This window comes from Rhinolophus ferrumequinum, chromosome 17, assembly GCF_004115265.2.
Source record: "Rhinolophus ferrumequinum isolate MPI-CBG mRhiFer1 chromosome 17, mRhiFer1_v1.p, whole genome shotgun sequence".
NCBI lineage: Eukaryota > Metazoa > Chordata > Mammalia > Chiroptera > Rhinolophidae > Rhinolophus > Rhinolophus ferrumequinum.
This window is the reverse complement of record NC_046300.1, coordinates 8,347,627-8,366,936: the sequence shown is the minus strand read 5'-3', so window position 1 is coordinate 8,366,936 and position 19,310 is coordinate 8,347,627. Positions and strand designations below refer to the sequence as shown.

General features: G+C 50.6%; 1 protein-coding gene across 2 annotated transcripts in view; it reads left to right on the top strand.

Moving 5' to 3' along the window:
- The window catches only part of KLHL18 (kelch like family member 18), a 49,206-nt gene extending 30,106 nt beyond the window's left edge, over nucleotides 1-19,100 (top strand). The window contains exons 3-10 of one of the 2 annotated variants that reach the window (XM_033131549.1): nucleotides 1,070-1,210; nucleotides 4,289-4,487; nucleotides 7,212-7,372; nucleotides 8,635-8,771; nucleotides 10,265-10,487; nucleotides 13,755-13,859; nucleotides 15,063-15,174; nucleotides 15,892-19,100. In XM_033131549.1, coding sequence (XP_032987440.1) covers nucleotides 1,070-1,210; nucleotides 4,289-4,487; nucleotides 7,212-7,372; nucleotides 8,635-8,771; nucleotides 10,265-10,487; nucleotides 13,755-13,859; nucleotides 15,063-15,174; nucleotides 15,892-16,278 — 1,465 coding nt within the window. In that variant the 3' untranslated portion in view covers nucleotides 16,279-19,100. Of the gene's footprint in view, nucleotides 1-1,069; nucleotides 1,211-4,288; nucleotides 4,488-7,211; nucleotides 7,373-8,634; nucleotides 8,772-10,249; nucleotides 10,488-13,754; nucleotides 13,860-15,062; nucleotides 15,175-15,891 lie in introns of both variants that reach the window. The other variant, XM_033131548.1, reaches the window with a different exon arrangement.
- Nucleotides 19,101-19,310: the final 210 nt, after the last annotated feature.

Below are 19,310 nucleotides of genomic sequence, written 5' to 3'. Positions count from 1 at the left end.
AGCCGTGTTCGTCACTATGCACAGTCCAGAGGTAGACCGAGCACCTGTGACATGTGCTGATGCAGGTGCTAAGGTACAGCATTGGGAAAACACAAAGTACCTCTGTTGTGCCAACTTTCTAAGAGCAGGGATCTGGCAACGAACATGCACGCGTGATATGGCTGGGAAGTGAAAGTGATGTCAGAAAAGTAAAGCAGAGTAAAGGCTAGCAAATGACAATGGGGGTCTGTGCTATTTCAGGGTGATCAGGGAAGGCCTCTGATGAGGTGGCATTTGAGCCGAGACCTTAATTGAAGTGAGGGAGTGAGCCATCTGGGGGAAGAGCCCTCCAAACAGAGGGAGCAGCCAGTGCAAAAGCCCTGAGGTGAGAGTGTGTTCAGCATGTCGGAATAGAGTGAGGGGGAACAGAGTGGAAGGTGACGAGGTCAGAGAGACGGAGAGGGGCCAGACCACAGACAGCCCAAAGACAGAGTTTGCATTTCCTTCTCAGTGTGAATTGGAAGGGAGGAAAACATGTTGGAAATCTCATTCTGGAAATTTATCCCAGAGAAATAATAATCCAGAAACATGAGGGCAATAAGATGGTAACAGCTGTTCCTACCAACAAAGGAAATAAATTACAGCACATGTACATACTGAAATACTATATGGCAGCCACTAAAAATGATAATCATGAAGGCAGTGTAGTGACACGGGAAAGGTCCTCAGAAGTATTACGTGATTATATCCGTACAGCTTATGCATGTGGGAAAATAGGGACTGAAAACGAGCCTAGGAAAATGGCCGCTGTTGATTTGTTCAGGAGTGAGATTGTGGGTAATTGCTTTCTCTTTTTAGAATTTTCTCTTATAAAATTATTCGAGCAATGAAGACAAGAAGTAGAATGAGTCTGGCTATGGTGAATAATTATTCCATTCAGATAGATTCTCAAAGGGCACGGGCTCAGTGGGTTTTAGGGGGGGGCCCATCCATTGCCCAGGTATTAATGTCTGCTCACGTAGGGCCTGAATCTCCAGGGGGTCAGGACACATCTCTGAAGAGCAGCTTTCCTTTCTCCTCTTTCCTCCAGTGCCCTGGAGGCTCTGATCAACTTTGCCTACAATGGCCACCTTGCCATCGACCAGCAAAACGTCCAGTCACTGCTGATGGGGGCGAGCTTCCTGCAGCTACAGAGCATCAAAGACGCCTGCTGCACCTTCCTCCGAGAACGGTGAGGTGATGGGGTGAGCCTGGCCTGTGGTGGGGAGCGAGACCGTTTCATTTCTGGAATCCCAGCCAGGGTGCTGAGCCTTTGGGGCACATAGAATTTTATGAAGAGAGTGAGCTGGGAAGGTTACATGCAGAAATGACCTTTCTTGAAATCAGAATCAAGTGGTGTCCAGTTCTTTGGGTTGCACCTTTGAGGGACAGGATGTGTGAAGCCCTGCGTGCCCCTCCTTTGGCCAGACTTGTACCACTTCTGGTCCTCTCTCTCCAATCTGACCAGCTGCTCATTTATCAAACTGATTTATTCAGTGCTCTTAACTGTTCCACAGACATCTCCATCTTTGTTTAGATTCTTCCTCCTCCTCAAATTTCTTGATCTTTGTTTTCCCTTAGTTCCTTAAGAGCCCACCCAAATTGCACCTCCTGGAATTCTCTGTCCCCCAGTGTTCTGGGAGCAGTCATCGTATGCTCTTTTAGGGAAAGGACTATGGATTATACCCCTGCCTACGTCCAGCACTTGGCAATGACTTTTTGTGTTTTATTTTAATTAAAATTTATTGGGGTGACAATTGTTAGTAAAGTTACATAGATTTCAGGTGTACTATTCTGTATTACATCATCTATAAATCCCATTGTGTGTTCACCACCCAGAGTCAGTTCTCCTTCCATCGCCATATATTTGATCCCCCTTACCCTCATCTCCCACCCCCCACACCCCTTACCCTCTGGTAACCACTAAACTATTGTCTGTGTCTATGAGTTCTTGTTTCTCATTTGTTTGTCTTGTTCTTTTGTTGTTTTTGGTTCATATACCACATATCAGTGAAATCATATGGTTCTCTGCTTTTTCTGTCTGACTTATTTCGCTTAGCATCATACTCTCAAGATCCATCCATGTTGTCACAAATGTTCCTATATCATCTTTTCTTACCGCTGAATAGTATTCCATTGTGTATATATACCACAACTTCTTTATCCATTCATCTATCAAAGGACACTTTGGTTTCCATGTCTTGGCCACCGTGAGTAATGCTGCAGTGAACATTGGAGCACACACGTCTTTATGGATAAATGTTTTCAGATTTTTTGGGTAGATACCCAGGAGAGGGATTGCTGGGCCATACGGTGATTCTATTTGTAATTTTTTGAGGAACCTCCACACTGCCTTCCATAGCGACTGCACCAGTCTGCATTCCCACCAACAGTGTATGAGGGTTCCTTTTTCTCCACGGCCTCTCCAACACTTGTTACTATTTGTCTTATTGATGGTAGCCATTCTGATTGGGGTGAGGTGATATCTCATTGTGGTTTTTATTTGCATTTCTCTGATGATTAGTGATGTTGAGCATTTTTTCATATGTCTGTTTGCATTTGTATGTCCTCTTTGGAGAAATGTCTCTTCAGGTCCTCTGCCCATTTTTCAATTGGGTTGTTTTTTTGTTGTTATTGTTGCGTTGCATGAGTTCCTTGTGTGTTTTGGATATTAGCCCCTTATCGGAGGTGCTGTGGCAATGACCTTTTGATGACGGGGCAGATAAGACGGTTCTTCCTTCCCCTCAGCAGGCAGAGCTCTTAGTCTAGTCATAATGTAAAGGCCGCTTTTCAACCACTAGAGGCTTGGGGGTGAGGGTTAGTGCTGGGCTACACGCAGGCAGGGAGAAACCAGACCAGCGCGCGCCCCGTCTGTGGTACTCCCCAAGACCCAGTCTCCACCTGAGTGCTCTGATCAGCAGGTCCCTGGCCTAAGTCCGGCATTCCTCCCACCTCGCCTCTGCCCTTCTGAACCTCGTCCCCTCTTAGAGCTGACCTCTCCCTCTCCCATTCCAGCTTCTCCAATCCAGGTCACTTAGCGGCTCTGGGGACCCTGCCTGCTGGGCATGTCCTGCCTGTGGAGTGCCCATGGATGACACTAAGCACTGCTGTGTGTGCAGCTAGTCCTACTGACCGTGGGAGTGATGCCTGACATGCAGGGTGCGCTCTGCTGGGTGTGGGGTGAGCGTTTCAGCGTGAGGCAGGCAGTCCTGTTCCGGCGTCGCCCATGGAGATCACGTAGCGGGAGTGCGGGCCAGAGCCTCTCCACCCTGCCCTGGGATGCCTTCTGGGGCAGGTTGGAAGGGTGTGTGGGGGGGGGCTGGGGCACACACTGTCTTTCCTACTCATCTGTGAGCTTCTTAAGGGCACACTGGACTTGGTTCATCTCTGTGTTCCCACAGAAATTGGAGAATGATTAAGTAGAGACCCTGGAAAGGATTGCACTGGCCGCTCTCACAGGGGACAGCCGCTCTCACAGGGGACAGCAGCTCCACCTAGGGGCTTTGGAGGTCATCGCCGTCAACCCTGGATCCAGGCTGTGTCATGTCACAAAGCCCTGTCCCCTAAAAGATGTTTAGAAAGTGATTTTTAGACCAGGACAGTTTCTTCATGCCCCAGTGTCATATCCTTAGTTTCTCTGGCCTCAGTTTTCCATCTGAAAATGAGAGTAATTACTACTTTGCAGTGTTGTTGGAAAGATCTGGAGAATGTTTGTAAAAGGCCTGACAAGGTCCTTGACTCACTCTGGTGCTAAATAAGTGATAGCTGCCTGGGTGTCCTTTCTGGGGGTCTGAACAATTAGACCCACAGAGCCTCTTTCTTTTTTAAAAATAGAAAAACGTGGAAGGGTCCCAATGTTAGAGAAATCACCTCTTTTTGTGGTTGAAAATCATTCTACAACTCCACTGCCTTCCTGGTGATGAGATGGACACTCAACCAAGAATGTCAGCAGCCAAAGGAAAGCCAGCAGGTTTTCCAGTACGTTCTGTTCTTCTATCCCCTGAGAGCTGTGTCGCAGGACTTCACAGAGAGCATCTTCCACCAGGCCCCAGAGGCAGGAACCTCTGAGGAGAATCAGTCTTAATTTTATACCTTTGGAAAGTGTAGTCCCAGAATGTTGTCTGATGTGACGCAGGGAGTTTCCCAAGTTGAGGACAAAGTTGGATGTTTTCTGTTCCGTGGCTCTACCCAGAACCGACCTGAGACTGAGCAAAGATAACGTTCTTTCTTCCTCTAAGTTTTTTCTTTTCATCTTCTCTTACGCCAAAAGGCTTCACCCAAAAAACTGCCTGGGCGTACGCCAGTTTGCTGAGACCATGATGTGTGCTGTGCTCTACGATGCGGCCACCAGCTTCGTCCACCAGCACTTTGTGGAGGTGTCCATGTCGGAGGAATTCCTGGCCTTGCCCTTGGAGGACGTGCTGGAGCTGGTGTCCCGGGATGAGCTGAATGTCAGGTCCGAGGAGCAGGTCTGTAGGGCACCGTGGCCGTGTTCGGGCGACGTGGGTGCTGCTCTCCGCTTCCTGTTATCGTTTTTCTGTAACATGAAGATGATGGTGTGTGTGCAGCTGTTGTTTGTTATGGCTTTGTTTTATTACATCACATGCTTTTCTCATGAAAACTCTTTATACATCTTAGTGTGGAAATACTGTTCCATTGATTTTTACCAACCCTGCTTCCGTTATTCTTGCATGTTCGGGTAATTTCCAGGATTTGTGATTAGAAATCATGCTGCTGTGAACTGGAAATAAGTATAGAGAACTTTTTGAAACAGTCTTTTTCTAAAGGAGAGCAGAGCAGTGGGGCAGTCGCAGGTGGGGGATATGAGGTCAGGAGGGCTTGGTTTTCTTTACGGTGAGAGAAGTGACAGTATGATTGGACTGCTGGCAGGAATTTTCCAGAGGGGAGGAAGAATTGGTGATGGAGGAGAAAAAGGGGAATAGTTACTGGAACGGGGTCTGGGCTCAGTGAAAAGGGGCAGGTCTAGGGCAAGGGGGTGTATATTTAATAGGAGCATTAAGTTCACACCCCCAGGTGCGGGGGAGGGGCGGGCTGGGAAGGGAGATGCTGGTAGACTCGATGGACATTGTCTTCTGACTTGTGTCTGTTTTCTCAGCTGAGAAAAAATTTGAGGAGAGATGAACAGTTACAACCTAGGCCTCTAGGAGAGGGGGAAAATAAATGGATGATGCTAAGGAAATGCGGAGGGCTTGATAGGAAGCCAGGCCTGATGAGATTAGCAGTCAGAAATGTAAAATAAACACACAGCTCTGTTGTGCGTTTTCTGTCAGCTGGGGGGCCGGTGCAGTGCAGAGTCGGGGGTGGGTTGAGTGCTGAGTTGGACTTTACCAGAGTAGAGATTCTGTTTTTCTAGGTAAGTGTGATTGAGGAAGATAAGCACATAGCATGGGAATTGAGGGCACCTGCATAATAACCCATGGGGCCCATGCTGGATGAGAGAGGTGAGGAAATAGGCTGGAGGGGGACCTGACAGGGAGGCTGGGGAGGGGCGGCCATGCCTAAGGCTGATCGGTGTCAGTGACCGAGCGGGAAGGATCGGAGGTGGTGGTCAGGTACTGGGGTACTTAAAATTCTGGAAGAGGTGCGGCCTTTGGCAGGGCGAGGTGTGAGTGATCATAGGTCCTCTGAGGACAAAGACAACGTCTTTTTGGGGGTGGTCAAGAAAAGCTTAAATAGACTGTAGGGTGTTAGTAGCCAGAGGAGAGCGAAGGGTCATCCCTTTTGTTCAACAAAGGTGTGGTGCAAGTTGTCTTAAGAGAATGGTGAGCAAATGTTACTTGGAGCAGAGGGTGGCGAGGGCTCACCAGTGGAGAGCATCGAATGTTGGGGTGCAAATTCGGACCTGGCCCGGCAGGCTCTGGGAGCACGACTACGGCAAGGTGTCTCCTGCTTGCTCAGTTAGGAAATCTAACCAAAGTCCATGGCTGAGCAGCCCGGATATTTGAAATTAAGGGTCCTGGCCTATCGGGAAGCTGTACTTCAGCAGGAGCAGCCCAGGCCTCGGAGGCAAGCTGTTAGGATGTTAGTCCCCGCTCAGCTCATTTCCTTAATGTCCGAGGAGCCCTCACCCTGAATATTAGTGAGCAGTAGAAAAGGGGACCCTGAGCTCAGCAGTGGGGGTGCTTACTTGATCATCCCAGGAGCAAGGAGTCTGTCCCTAGCTCATGTACTAATTAATAGGACCTGAGTGACGCACATTTATTGGAGAGATACATCTATGAGGGGCTGCAGGGTTTTAGAGAGATATCCTGGTGGCTGGAGCCGTTAGGGAAGGTGTCATGCAGGATGTCACGCCGGGTCTCTAGTCCCGCTCCCCACATAAGAACGTAGGCTATGGTGAGGCCAAAAAGGAACACCCACGGAGCCACAGATAGGGGAGTCACACCACTATAGTCTCGCTGGGGCTGGGTTGGAGACACAGGAAGCAGGAGCCACACTATCTGCAACCTGCCGTTTACTTCTCTGCAATCCGCAACCCACACTCCGCCGTGCCAACTGCAATCCGTGCTTGCCAGCCACCATCTTCTTGCTAGCCCCCATTTGCTGCTAGCGTAGCCACGGCAGTTATATTAGTGGCCAATGGCTCACTGGTTACAGCTGTTGGCCAACTAGCCACAGCTGATGGCCATCCAATCACAGTTGATGGCCATTTACTACCCGAGTGAGCACCTTTCCACATGAGGGCGAGAGCCTGGAAACTGCACTCCTGGCTCTGTCCCCACAGAAGGCTCCTTGGAGAACATGAGTCTTGAGCCAGACCTTAGAGACAGGGGAGTGGGTTTAGATGAAGAGGAAGAGAAAAGGAAACATTCCAGGTGAAGGGGACAGTGTGACCAGGGAAACCAGCCTGGCTAGAGTAGAGGATGGTGGAGGGAATTTAGTAGGGTGCAGGCGCAGCAGGAACGAAGGCACGCAGACGCTTTGTTGCAATGCAGAAAGGCGGGTTTTCTTTAGGAAGTCATAATGCAAGCCGGGAACTGTTACAGTCACCCGGACTTGCGTTTCAGGAGTCTGGAATGAATGGAGTAGCTGGGGAAGTGGGCAGAAGACAGTGGGTTCAGGAGACAAGTAGGAGAGATTGGATGGCCCAGGGACTGCCTCAGCAGAGGGAGTGAGGGCTTGAGTTTGGGGAGTCGGGTGTGGCCTCCAGCGCTTCTACTCTGTCCTGGCAGGTGTTTGAAGCCGCATTGGCCTGGGTGAGGTACGACTGCGAGCAGAGGGGGCCCTGCCTGCCTGAGCTGCTGTCCAATATCCGCCTGCCCCTCTGCCGGCCCCAGTTCCTGTCAGACCGCGTGCAGCAGGATGACCTGGTGCGTTGCTGCCACAAGTGCAGGTGAGCAAGGCTGAGCTGCCGAGGTCTGGGCAGAGACGAGGACTTGGCCACTTAGGCCACTTCTGTCCCAGTTCAGGAAAGGAAGGGTTTGGAGTGGCCAGTCTTAATTCCAGTCACACAGATCACTCCGCCTTCTGTCTAGAGCCGGGCCAAACCTGAGTGTTACACCTCGGGCAGAGAAATGTGCCATGTGGGAGCATCACGGCAGAAGGGGCTTCTTCCCCTGAGTTATCTGAGCCTTTTCTAGCATCTCCACCCATTGAGCTATTTATGAACCTACAGGCGTCTGTACTGCCTGGCCCGATCCTGTCCACAGCAGCGGCGGACTTGGTGGTGACTTCCTAGGGCTCCTCGCCCTCTTCAGTCAACGTTAGTTGGTGCACTGGCCTCACGTGGGTTTGGGCCTGCATCTGCAGTGAGGGACGAGGGGGACGGGGGGACCAGTGTCCCAGCACGTGAAACTTTTACTGAGTGAGTCACTGATGACATGGCACAGCAGAGCTCAGAAGTGGAAGCCCTCCAGGAGGACCATCATAAAAACAGGGCAGCAGAGAAAAGTATTTGTCCTCCTTCAAACTGCTGGTCATATTCACAGCTGGTTCAAGAGGAAGTCGGTGGTTTGGTGCAAACAGAATGAAGGTGTGTGTCAGGCAGGGGTGGAGGTGTGCCTGCAGGTAGCCGGGACCCTGTGCACGCGAGCAGTCGCAAGCATGCTGTTGAGGACTTTAAACTTCATTCTGTAGGCGATGGGTGGCCATCAGAGGTTCTTAGAAAGACAGCTTGGACGGCAGTGTGGACAGTGGGATGGAGGGTGGGCTGGAGGCAGGGACGTCGTCAGGAGCAGTTAGCTTCTGTTGCTGCAGTACAGCTGAGAGGTGGTTAACTGCAGGGTGTGAGCCATCGGGACAGAAAGGAAGAGCTGGGCCTCTGTAAGGACAGGCTACAGGCACCTCCCAAAGCCAGCTGTTGTAGCTGCTACCTGTTTTTCTCCTGCTGGCTAAGTATGTGCCTGTTAGAAGATACTCTGATCACATTGACCGAGGTGGGCTCAGCCTGTCTGGTCCCTGCAGTTTGGAGCAGTTCTCAATAGCTGTGTCTGGTTTCCCCTGGAGTCACCTGGGTTCTTTGAGACCAAGTCTTCCAGAAGGCTTCTCTTCCAAGTTGCCCGTGCAGTTGGAGGTGAGGGAGCCAGACTTGGAAATGCAAATGGGGAGCACATGGGGAGGATGCCTCCTGTCCCAGCATCTTGCACCTTGTTCTAGGGACCTGGTAGACGAAGCAAAGGACTATCACCTCATGCCAGAGCGCCGGCCCCACCTGCCACCTTTCAGAACTCGGCCTCGCTGCTGCACGTCCATCGCTGGGCTTATCTATGCCGTGGGCGGCCTCAACTCAGCAGGTATCTTGCAACTCCCCCTTCACAGAGCTGTCTTGGACTATGGACGAGGAAGCACCAGCAACCTAGCCTGGCCCTTTGGTTCCTCTCCTCATGTGTCACCCCCCGTGCCACCTTGATGTTATGTAATTGTTCTGCAGTCATAGCGTATCAGGTATTAAGACCATTGAATCAGAACATCGGAGCTAAAGAGGCCTTCAGAAATCCTTGAGGCCTAGTCCCCTTACCTTACAGATGGGGAAATGGAGGCCCAGAGAAATTCCACCAACAAGTTGTTTTTGGTAGAATAAGCACTACTGGTTCCTGAGCCAACACTCTTTCCCTGATACCACATTGCCTGTGGGATTGGCTCGGCCCTGGATAGGATATAGTCAGAGACCCAGTTCTGTTACCAGCTGATCACATTCGGTCGTGTGATTCCTGGACGTCACCATAGCAGGACAACTCTCCAAATACACAGGGTCTGTGGCTATCAATACTACTTTTTGCGCTTAGCTCCTGTGATACATACACATGCTTTACAGTCCGTGTGCTGTTGGCAGCTCTCATATCATGCAGTCAGGTTTTCAGGAAAGCTCCATGGGGCTCCTGCCCCTCTTTCTCACCCCAGGCACCACTGTAGGGCAGTAGAGATTCAGTAGAGAGGGCAATACGGACACCTGAATCCTGGCCATACAATGGCACAGGGAGTTGTCATCTCCGATGTGGAGGACAAGCCTTTTCACAGTGCCCGTCCAGGTTTGTGGGAAGTGGGGAGATGGCAGACAGTCCTGGGCAATTTTGTTTTTAATTGAAAGTTAATGAGAGGTGGACACTAATCTCTGCTGCTCACTGACCATACGACCTGGAAAAGACAAATCCTCAACTAGTAAATGCTGTAGTGTGACAGGTGCTAAGTGCCCCAGCGGAGACTAAAACAGGGAGGGCAAGTCTTTTATTTGATCCTCACAAAAGCCTAATGAAAAGGTAAGGTTCCTTGCTGCTATGACTACTGTTCATTGAGCACTTAGTCTCTTCTAGAACTAGGGGGTTCTGCTAGGGGCTTTAATCTGCACAGCAGCTCTGCCGTAGAGATTATCTTCATTTCACCTGTGAGAACAGAAGGTGGGGATACAAAGCAAGTTGCCCAGGGTCATGGGTGAGCAAGTGAAAGTGGGCATTGGGACCCACGCCCTTCCCTCTGGGCATGCCTCCTGCGTTGGGGAAGTAGTGTATCCTGCTTTCATCTTTGGTTTTAGGCATGTAAAGCACCTCATCGCAACGTAAAACTTCCCTCTCTGGAAAGTAAATGCCTCCCGTCTGATTCTGATTTTCCTTAAAGAATTAGGTTTGAGTTTATCGTGGCTGAAATTTCTGAGTGGGCCCTTCTGGCTTGAGAAATCCTGTGGGAAGAGCTGATAGAAGCAAGTTAAGCGTTCCATATAATCAGTACCCAACAGTATGATCTAAACGAGTGGTCTCATTTGTTTTAATTTGAGTAGCAAATTTTTATGCAGGTGATTCCCTGAATGTGGTGGAAGTGTTCGACCCCGTCGCCAATCACTGGGAGAAGTGCCATCCCATGACAACTGCCCGCAGCCGCGTCGGTGTGGCCGTGGTGAATGGGCTTCTCTATGCCATCGGTGGATACGACGGCCAGCTACGGCTGAGCACTGTGGAGGTCTACAACCCAGAGACGGACACGTGGACCAGAGTGGGGAGCATGAATAGCAAGAGAAGGTATTCTGGAAGCCATTTGTGCTGGGGAACACCATGCTAGAGAAGCAGGGGCACATAATAAAATCAAACACAAGCTCTGGCCTGGCGATTTCCTGCAGCCGAACCAACCACTGCTGGTACCTCCCCATCTGCTTCAAAGTAAAATACATGCCTTGTCCTTTGAGAACTTGGGGAGACAAGTCATGGACATGTGGAAGTTGTATTGTTATTTAAGTGCCAGATAAGGCCTGAAAATGTATGTTATGGAAGAGTCGATGAGGGAGAGAAGCTGGACAGAACGTCTGGAAGATTTCAGGGAAGAGGTGGGATTCAAGTTGAAACTCACATAAGGAAGATTTAACTTTACGAGTGATAAATCAAAGTGTTTTTCTTTATACTTTCTTTCCCCTGAGATTCCTGCCAGGCATGTGCTTCCACCACCCGGGGAGCACATGACCCGTAGCAGTGATCACTCTGAGCCGCCGCACGTCCTGCGGGCATGAGCTGTTGGGGAGGTGACCATGTTTTCATGTCTCTTAGCACATTCCAGCTACTTGTTTGCCCTATCACTTGCCTGCGCACATTTCCTGAATAAGAAGTGGGATGAGAGGACCTCAGATAGTGCCCTCATTTAGCCTTCTTAGTGCCAAAGAGACAGGCGGCATCTTCCATCATCTGTGTGTGGGGTATTTCCATAGTTGGGCAGTGGGAGCTTTGGAGTGGGAAGGTGGAACTGGACAGATTCTTCCACTCTCCTGCCCTCCGAGAGGCCACGCCAGACAAGTGGTTTCACGTGGCACCCTGATGTTTCTCTCCGGGACTGACAGGAGGAAAGCAGTCCAAGACTCTTCCCCCAACCCCCGCTCCCACTTCACCAGAACAGATCCATTTGTCTTTTACATATTGAGTTTCCTCGACATATGTCTAACTTTAGAGGGGAAAGTTACATGAATTTTTTTGTTGTTGTTGAAAGGGACAGTTTGAAAACCACTGGACCAGTGGCTCTCTAAGGGCCTTCCTGCTTCATAATTCTGTGGTCTGAGTATTTAGCTCACAGACGGCTTTGTCTGGCCATGCCGTGGATTCTCCACCTGTAAAGTCACGGGACCACTCAAAAAAAGATCAAGTGACTGCACATGTGGTGATGAAAAGTAGCTATTGTCGAGGTCCTTTGCCACATGAAAGTGTCACAGACACAATATGCACGTTCCACTTTCATCAGTGTTAGTATGTGGCCTTGAGCCAGGAGGAATCTGCCTTTGTACCAATCAGACCAGATTCACAGAGGGTCAAAGTAGGATTGTGTTGGAAGTAAAAAATATGTATATACAGACCTGCCCCCCAGAGCAGTGAGCTGACGGAGAGTGGGTGGTTCTCTTTCCCACTGTCCCCACCTCGGGGCTTCCCCTTCCTGCTCCTTCGATATTTGGCAGTTCCCGGTGGCCTCGAATGACTCATTGCTCCATTTCCATGAGAGCCTTTTCTGCTTTGACTGCAATCAGTTGTTCTTCCTTGTATGTCTGCTGTGGGCCACTTCCTAGCTTTGATGTCACGGGGTTTGGAGTGCTGTCGGGAGGAAAGTCCTCTGGGGCTTCATTTCCCTCGCTGTGGTTAATGCCCTGTTATTAGTAGCTCCAGTCCATCCCCTTTAATTACAGGCTGCCTTAAAATGTTCTCAGTCACTTCTCTCCTAACAGCCCAAACAGCCCTCTGTCCTGCCAGTTGGTGACCAGCTCCCCTCTGCCGTCATTCCTTCCCTCTGCTCCAGGCTTCCAGGCTGCTGCTGTGGAGCCTCCTCTGACGGACATTTCCAGTCCACACTGATCAGCATTCCCCTTGTCTCTTCACACTGGTCTTTACCACTTAGTTAATAGTTAATCTCACGTCGTTTCGTGGCACCTCTTAGATTAATTCTTCCTCATATTTTTGTTGAACTCCTGTATTGTTACTTGTGTCCGCTTCTAGAAGGATAGTGACCTGTCTAGTGAATTTGTGATCTTCCCATAGTCCTTGCCTAAGTCAAGTCCTTTTCCTCATTCAGGCTTGTTCAGGGGGTTATTACCATGTCCCTCAAAGGGATGTTGCTTGGATCGATTTGATTTGCTGCATACATTTGCAAGGTGGCAGAAAGCCTGGTGTGTTTTATTTTCCTGTTGATTAGACACCCAATTTCATTTTTAATTTTCTCCAGCATCAGGTTTGAAAACAGAATTGGGCAGCTTAGCATTGGTGTTGAACTTCTCATGAGGCTTTGTGCAAAACAGAAGACTGTGTGATTATGCCAGAGCCCTGGGTCTTTGCATTAGGAGAGCTTGGCATGGTGAACAGCATGAAGTCGGGCTTGTCTCATTTAAATCCGAGGCATGCTTCTCTCTGGGCAGCCAGAGAAGGGAGCCCAGATGGTGATACCTCCTTGCAGGGTGTGGTGAGGATGGAAAATGGCAAACGTAGAGTACCTGACACGTGTAGTACGTGCACAACAAATAGGAGCAGCTACATTACCCACTGAGACAAATTAGGGCCATGCTGGGCCGTGTTTCCAATGAAAAAGCATTTGTCGAACTTTGTAGCAAATTGAATGGGAAAATCAGAGTAACACAACAAACTTATGTTGAGGGCCTGTTATGTACAAAGCACCACACTAAGCATTATCGGGGTCACACTGATGAAGACCCTCGTCTTCCAGGAGGTCCCCACATGTTAAGAGGTGGCAGGTCAATTCCTGGGCCCCATGGTGCCAGAACATAAGCACCTATGGGCAGGAGCTTTGGTTTACTCACCCTTCTAAACCTAGTTCCTGGGCCAGAATGCCTCATGAATGCCTAGTGAAAATCTGATGGATGGATGGATGGATGGATGGATGGATGGATGGATGGATAGATGGATGGATAGATAGATGGATAGATGGGACAAATGCTATAATAAAGAGGCTGCTCTAGAAGTGTGGGGTCGGGAGAGAGCCCTTATTGGGGGATCCAGGATGGCTTTTTGAGGAGGAGAGTAATTTGACCAGGGCCTTAAAGGTAAACTAGACCACGAGCACAGCAAGGGGAGCACGTCAGACTGATCAAGGACAGAGAGTGGGGAGGGGCGGCAACCCCAGGCTGGGGTTCAGAGGCAAGAGGACCCACAGGGCAGCTTCTTCCTCAGTTTTACACTTTGAATCACCTGAGATTTAGGTCTGTTCTAGAAAGAGGCAGTTGGTGGTTAGGTTTCTTTCTCAGTGAGCATGATGGGTGCCCCAGGAAGTCGGAGGCCCATCTGAGATGACAGCTCTGTCTGTTGCAGTGCCATGGGGACGGTCGTGCTGGATGGGCAGATCTACGTCTGTGGTGGCTATGATGGCAGCTCTTCTCTCAACTCTGTGGAGACCTACTCGCCTGAGACGGACAAGTAAGGCCTCCCGCTCCCCTGGGGCGACTGGAGCTTGCTAAACAGAGAGCATAAAAACTGTGCTATGATTTGAAAAACGAAAAAGTTACGTGGTCTAATAATAAGTTCGTGAAACATTGATGTCAGTACCACCAGAGGCCTATTTTTCCATAATGCATTATTAACATTTTAAAGACTGAAAATTCTGCGGAAAGAAACCTGTTTAACCTCATTTTATATAACAGCTAGCACCATCATGTGGAATTATTTTGTGGAACACTCTTTGGAAAACACTAGCAAGGTTAGCCCGAATTTTTCATTTCAATATTTGAATCTTTTCACGTTATTTATAAAACACAAGCACACTAGAGGATTCCTCCGAGTGCTTCTAAGGCAATGTTCCTTGCACTGAACCGCGCAGCAGGCAGGCGGTCTGAGACCCTTAAGTAGCACCCAGTCTGTTGGGACCACGGGCGCATTGTGATCCCTCTGCACTTGGGGGCCTGCATCTGGAGCTGTGGGGCACAGAGTGGGGCACACCTTTACCTTCCCCGTGGGTAGGGCAGAGGCAGGGAGACAGCAAGAATTGAGGCTCCGGGACAAGTGCTGAATGAGGTAGGAGCGGGCGTGGTGGTGCACGTGTCATGTGAAGCTGGCATGTAGAGAAGGACCAAGTGGTCAAGACCTGCGTTGGAAACTTGGACTCAACTTAGAGGAAAAGTGAGGGGCCACTGGAGGGTCCAAAGGGCAATGTCTGAAGGCCAGGCCACTTGTGGGGACTGTTGCAGGGGTCCAGGTGAGAGCCCGGAGCCAAGGGTTGGGGACAAGCAATGACTAGGCTGCAAACTCTCGGGGACTTGGTGTCCACACAAACGTTGAGGATGAGGGAAAGAGGCCATAACAAGGCTGAGTTTACAAGTATGGCACTAGGTAGCGGGTGGTCCCTTTCACAAGACGGGGAGTGCAGGGGAGGAGCAGATCTGTAAGAGGCCTGCGGGGACATGCTGGCAGAGGTGAGCAGAGAGCAGCCGCAGGTCTGATGCAGGGGACAGGCGGCAGCCAGAGAAATCCAGGAGCAGGAGGTGGGAGAGGCGCTAAGCGGTGGGGAGGTTGTCCAGGCTCGAGGGAACACAGCACAGTGCACCCGAGCCTTTCTAAGCTGTCTTGGGGGGACGGGGACACCGGCTCTCATGGCTCCACTCCTACTTTGGCTCTTTCCTGAAGGTGGACAGTGGTGACCCCAATGAGCTCGAATCGCAGTGCTGCGGGGGTCACAGTCTTTGAGGGCAGGATACACGTGTCGGGCGGCCACGACGGCCTGCAGATCTTCAGCAGTGTGAGTGTGGGGTCCCCCTGGGCTACGGGCACCTACTGCTTCCATCCTTGAGAGTTAGTTTAAAAGGCAATTCTCTGGGAAAAAGCTTCAACCTTGCTGTTGCGGGTAAGGCATCGTTGAGTGAGGTCTCAGGCCATTACTGTGTTCTCTGAAATCCTTCCGAGAATGGGAACCAGTGTATGGGGGTGGTGGGAGGCCAGGGCAGAGTATAGTCACCCCACCCCACCCCACCCTGCGTAGCTCTGCATCGAATGCTGGTGAGACCCGGTGAGAGTGCTGCCCAAAGCAAGCTCGTATGTGTGGAGTGTGACTTTGCAAACACTTGTATTCTTCTGGATTTATTCTTTAAAAAACCTCAACAGCCATTTAGTGGCCGTTCCCTAGAGTCCCTCTGATGAAACACACTCTGGACAGATTTCAGGAGACCCCGCTGTCATCCCGCTGTGTCACGACACAGCCGTGCAGCCTTGGCAACTCCTTCATTTGTTTCCTTAGATGTAAACAGAAGAGGTCAGGTTAGGCGCTCTCTCACCTGTCCCTATAAGCCCAAGAGCGGGTGTGCGGTCGAGGAAAACGGGCATCAGAGCGAGAGCACATGCTGGCAGAGCTCCCTGTCCCCAGGCCTCCCACTAGAGTCCGCCGTGTCCCGCGAAGCCATCCCGTGGACGGAGCTTTGGCTCTGACTGTCCTGTACCTGTGCCTCTCTCCCTGCTGCAGGTGGAGCACTACAACCACCACACGGCCACCTGGCACCCGGCCGCTGGCATGCTGAACAAGCGTTGCCGGCATGGAGCCGCCTCCCTGGGGAGCAAGATGTTTGTCTGTGGGGGCTACGACGGCTCTGGCTTCCTGAGCATCGCCGAGGTGTACAGCTCCGTAGCAGACCAGTGGTGCCTGATTGTCCCCATGCACACGCGCCGGAGTCGCGTCTCGCTGGTGGCCAGCTGTGGACGCCTCTACGCCGTGGGGGGCTACGATGGGCAGTCGAACCTGAGCTCGGTGGAGATGTATGACCCGGAGACGGACCGCTGGACGTTTATGGCCCCCATGGCATGTCATGAGGGCGGGGTCGGTGTGGGCTGCATCCCCCTCCTCACCATCTAAGGCAGAGGGTGGGACGCGGTGGGGTAGGGATCTGGTACAAACATAGGCACTTCCTTCCAGGGACAGTCCCTCCTGGCAAGGTGTGGACCAGAAGACGGGGTGAAATGTGAGCTCACCGGAGGTAGTTTCCCCGGGTGCTTACGTCCTCCCTCACTGTGCTGCCCTTGTGACCTCCAGGTCTAGATCATCAAGATGCACAGCATGGGACAGAAGCCCCTGTGGGTCCCACAGCTGGTGACATGGGACTGTTTTGCTGGTCCACACGTACACAGGCTCCATCCAAGCCCAGTGCCCACCTGCCACAGCTGCAGGCCGCCCGCAGGCAGCAGGCCTTCCATCTGACACCCCTCGCCTGCTATGCTCCGGCCATGTGCTGCCCAGTTCGTGGTGGGGTGGCTGCAGTGGCCAAGCTGGTTGGAAACTGGGGGTTGTGGCTGGGAGACAAGGACGCTCCAGTGTCTCACTGCCTGTGATGACGACCGTGCGGCTGCAGCACCGCCTCCTTCCGTCCTGGGCACAGAGGATTTTGTCTCATCGCTGGGTCAGCAGGGAGAACAGGCTTCTCCTGTGGCTAATTTTGGGATTCCAGTGAGGTCTTTTTCATCTTGTTCAGGAGAAACAGAAGAAAAACACAAAGATACTTGAAAGAAACTGAAGAAAATTTAAAGAAACACATGAAAGAAACTAGAGAGAAAAATACTTTTTTTTATGTGAACATTTTTTGCAAGAAAATAACATGAAAAAAAGACACTAAAGGGGAAATATGTGTTTTAAGTAGAAAACCACCTAACATGAAAAGGGCGGTATCCGCTCCCACATTCGGATCCAGGGTCCTGAGGCCTCACACAGCACTTAGGTTTCCCTCTGAGCCTCGGTGTGTTTGGAATCAGTGCTCTCGACTGGTCCTGTGGCAAGGTGCTCGTGAGGTTTGTCTTCACACCCATCATCAGAGGACTTTTTTAATCGTAGGCTTAGTGAGTCGGCTGAATTACTGCCACTCTTCTAGGTGGGAGCCCCCAGCTCGTCACTGGGGGCTCCGGTACCCGTGTGGTTACCTCCCACTGCCACCATGGCTCTCATTCAGATCCCCAGCCCCACTTTCATTCCTTCCTTATGTGACCAGCAGGAAGCAGCAAGTCTGGCCAGATTCTCACTCGCCCATCTGTCATTCTTGGATAGCTGTCCTCATCATTATGCTTCTGGGGCACATTGACTGTTTGAACTCTAGAGCCTAACCAGGGACTTGGTCCTTCCACCAGCCATGGGCTGGCTTGGTCCAGTAACCTCATCTCCCCTGCCAGGCCACTGCTCCTCCACCCACTCGCCAATTCCAGGGGTCTGGCCTCCCTCCGGCCCTTGGCTGACCCATCAGCCAGGTTGACCTTCACATTCAAGCAAAACGCTTTGTGATAAGAAGACCTAACGGCCGAAAGAATCACTTGCTGCTGCGAAGAACAGGCTTTACATTTCTTCCTCTCATCTTAGCAAATGACCTCTTGAAGACACTCCATGCTCCTTTCTCCTCCCTGGATGGGACCGTGATGTAGCACAGCAGGACCCGACCGGAGGACACTGTTACCAGTGCACTGGGCAGTGGGGCTGTCTGTCCTCCTGCTGCTGCCAAAACCTGGTGTCCTAAGATCTTCCAGTAGAGACAAAAAGAGGATACAATTCCTTCAATGCAAGACAGGGGCTTAGGGCCCCAATCTCTACCTGGTTGGTCTCCTGTCCACTGCTGCCTGCCTGGGGTGGCCTGGAAGCCTGCTCAGAAAGGCACGATGTGCAGCCTGAGATGTCTCCCAGCCCAGGACCGTGAGGTTTACCAGTGTGTGCAATCGCCATGTATCCAGAGGGAAGTACCTTTGCTACCTGCCACTTAGGAGTTGGGCCTCTGCTACAAGCACTTGAAAATACGGTTTTTTGTTTGTTTGTTTTCTAAATGACTCAACAATCTGATATAGTTTTGCCTGGGCTTGTGGAGCTCTGGTATTCCTCACTCCCTCTGGGTTTGCCTACAGAAGGTAGGTAGACTCAAGGAGGTAGGAGTCTGCGTTTCTGCTTAGAGAGGAGTGTATCAGTGCTCGTCTTATTATAATAACCCCCTATCTTGTAAATTTGAGCCTGGGCTGTGAAGGTGCTGAGAGTCTGTCGGTGGGCTAATCGAATGCGTGGGCCTCACCAAGTCCTTAGGATGCTGGCCCAGGTTCTGCCACTGAGGGTGACAGATCATTTTCCCATGGTCTGCTGCTTTTGTAGTGGCATTTCTACATTCACTGCCACCTCCTGGTGTAGAAGTTACACTGCTGCACCTGAGAGTGTTTCCAACTAAGATGTAGCCAGTGCTTGGATCTGGGTACAAGTATGTAAACACCAACATTTCACATCCTTCACAGTCGGTTCCTCAGTGTGATGGTGAATGTTTGCAAATGGCTAGTCTGGTGCTTTGGTGTTGGAATCTTTCCCATAGCATCCTGAAAAGACAAGTCATCAATGGCCCAAGGATACTGTGAAAGGAGCTAGGACAGGTACTTTGCTCAGTGGGCCTTGGGTCTAGCCCGGCTCTGAGCAGAGGACTGGGGCCTTCTCTGTCCTTGGGCATTTCCCCTTTTCAGGTAACACACAGAGCCTTCTCTTCTGGGTTTCACCTGAGGTCAGAGCCAGGATGGGAGCTGAAGACCAGCCTTTTGACTTGGCCACAGAGATGTGAGTAGGTAGAAATTCTGCTCCCCACCCCCCCAATTTATTGTTTCCCAGAAAATCTTATTCCTTTTATTTATAGAACGCATGTCTTTTTGTGTTAAGAAACCAAAGAAAAATAAAGAGTACACTTCTAATATCTTCTTGCCCTTTCCTGATTTATTTTTTAAAATACGTATTAGAAGTAAATCATATTTTTATTGTAATTCAGTGAAAAAATATATTGGATAAAGTAAAAATATGTGAAAATAAGGGGAGAGCCAAGTATAACAAAAGTAGTCTTTGGAGAGACACGTGTGTGTTTTATTTTATAAGAATGGGTTCTGGTGAGAAAT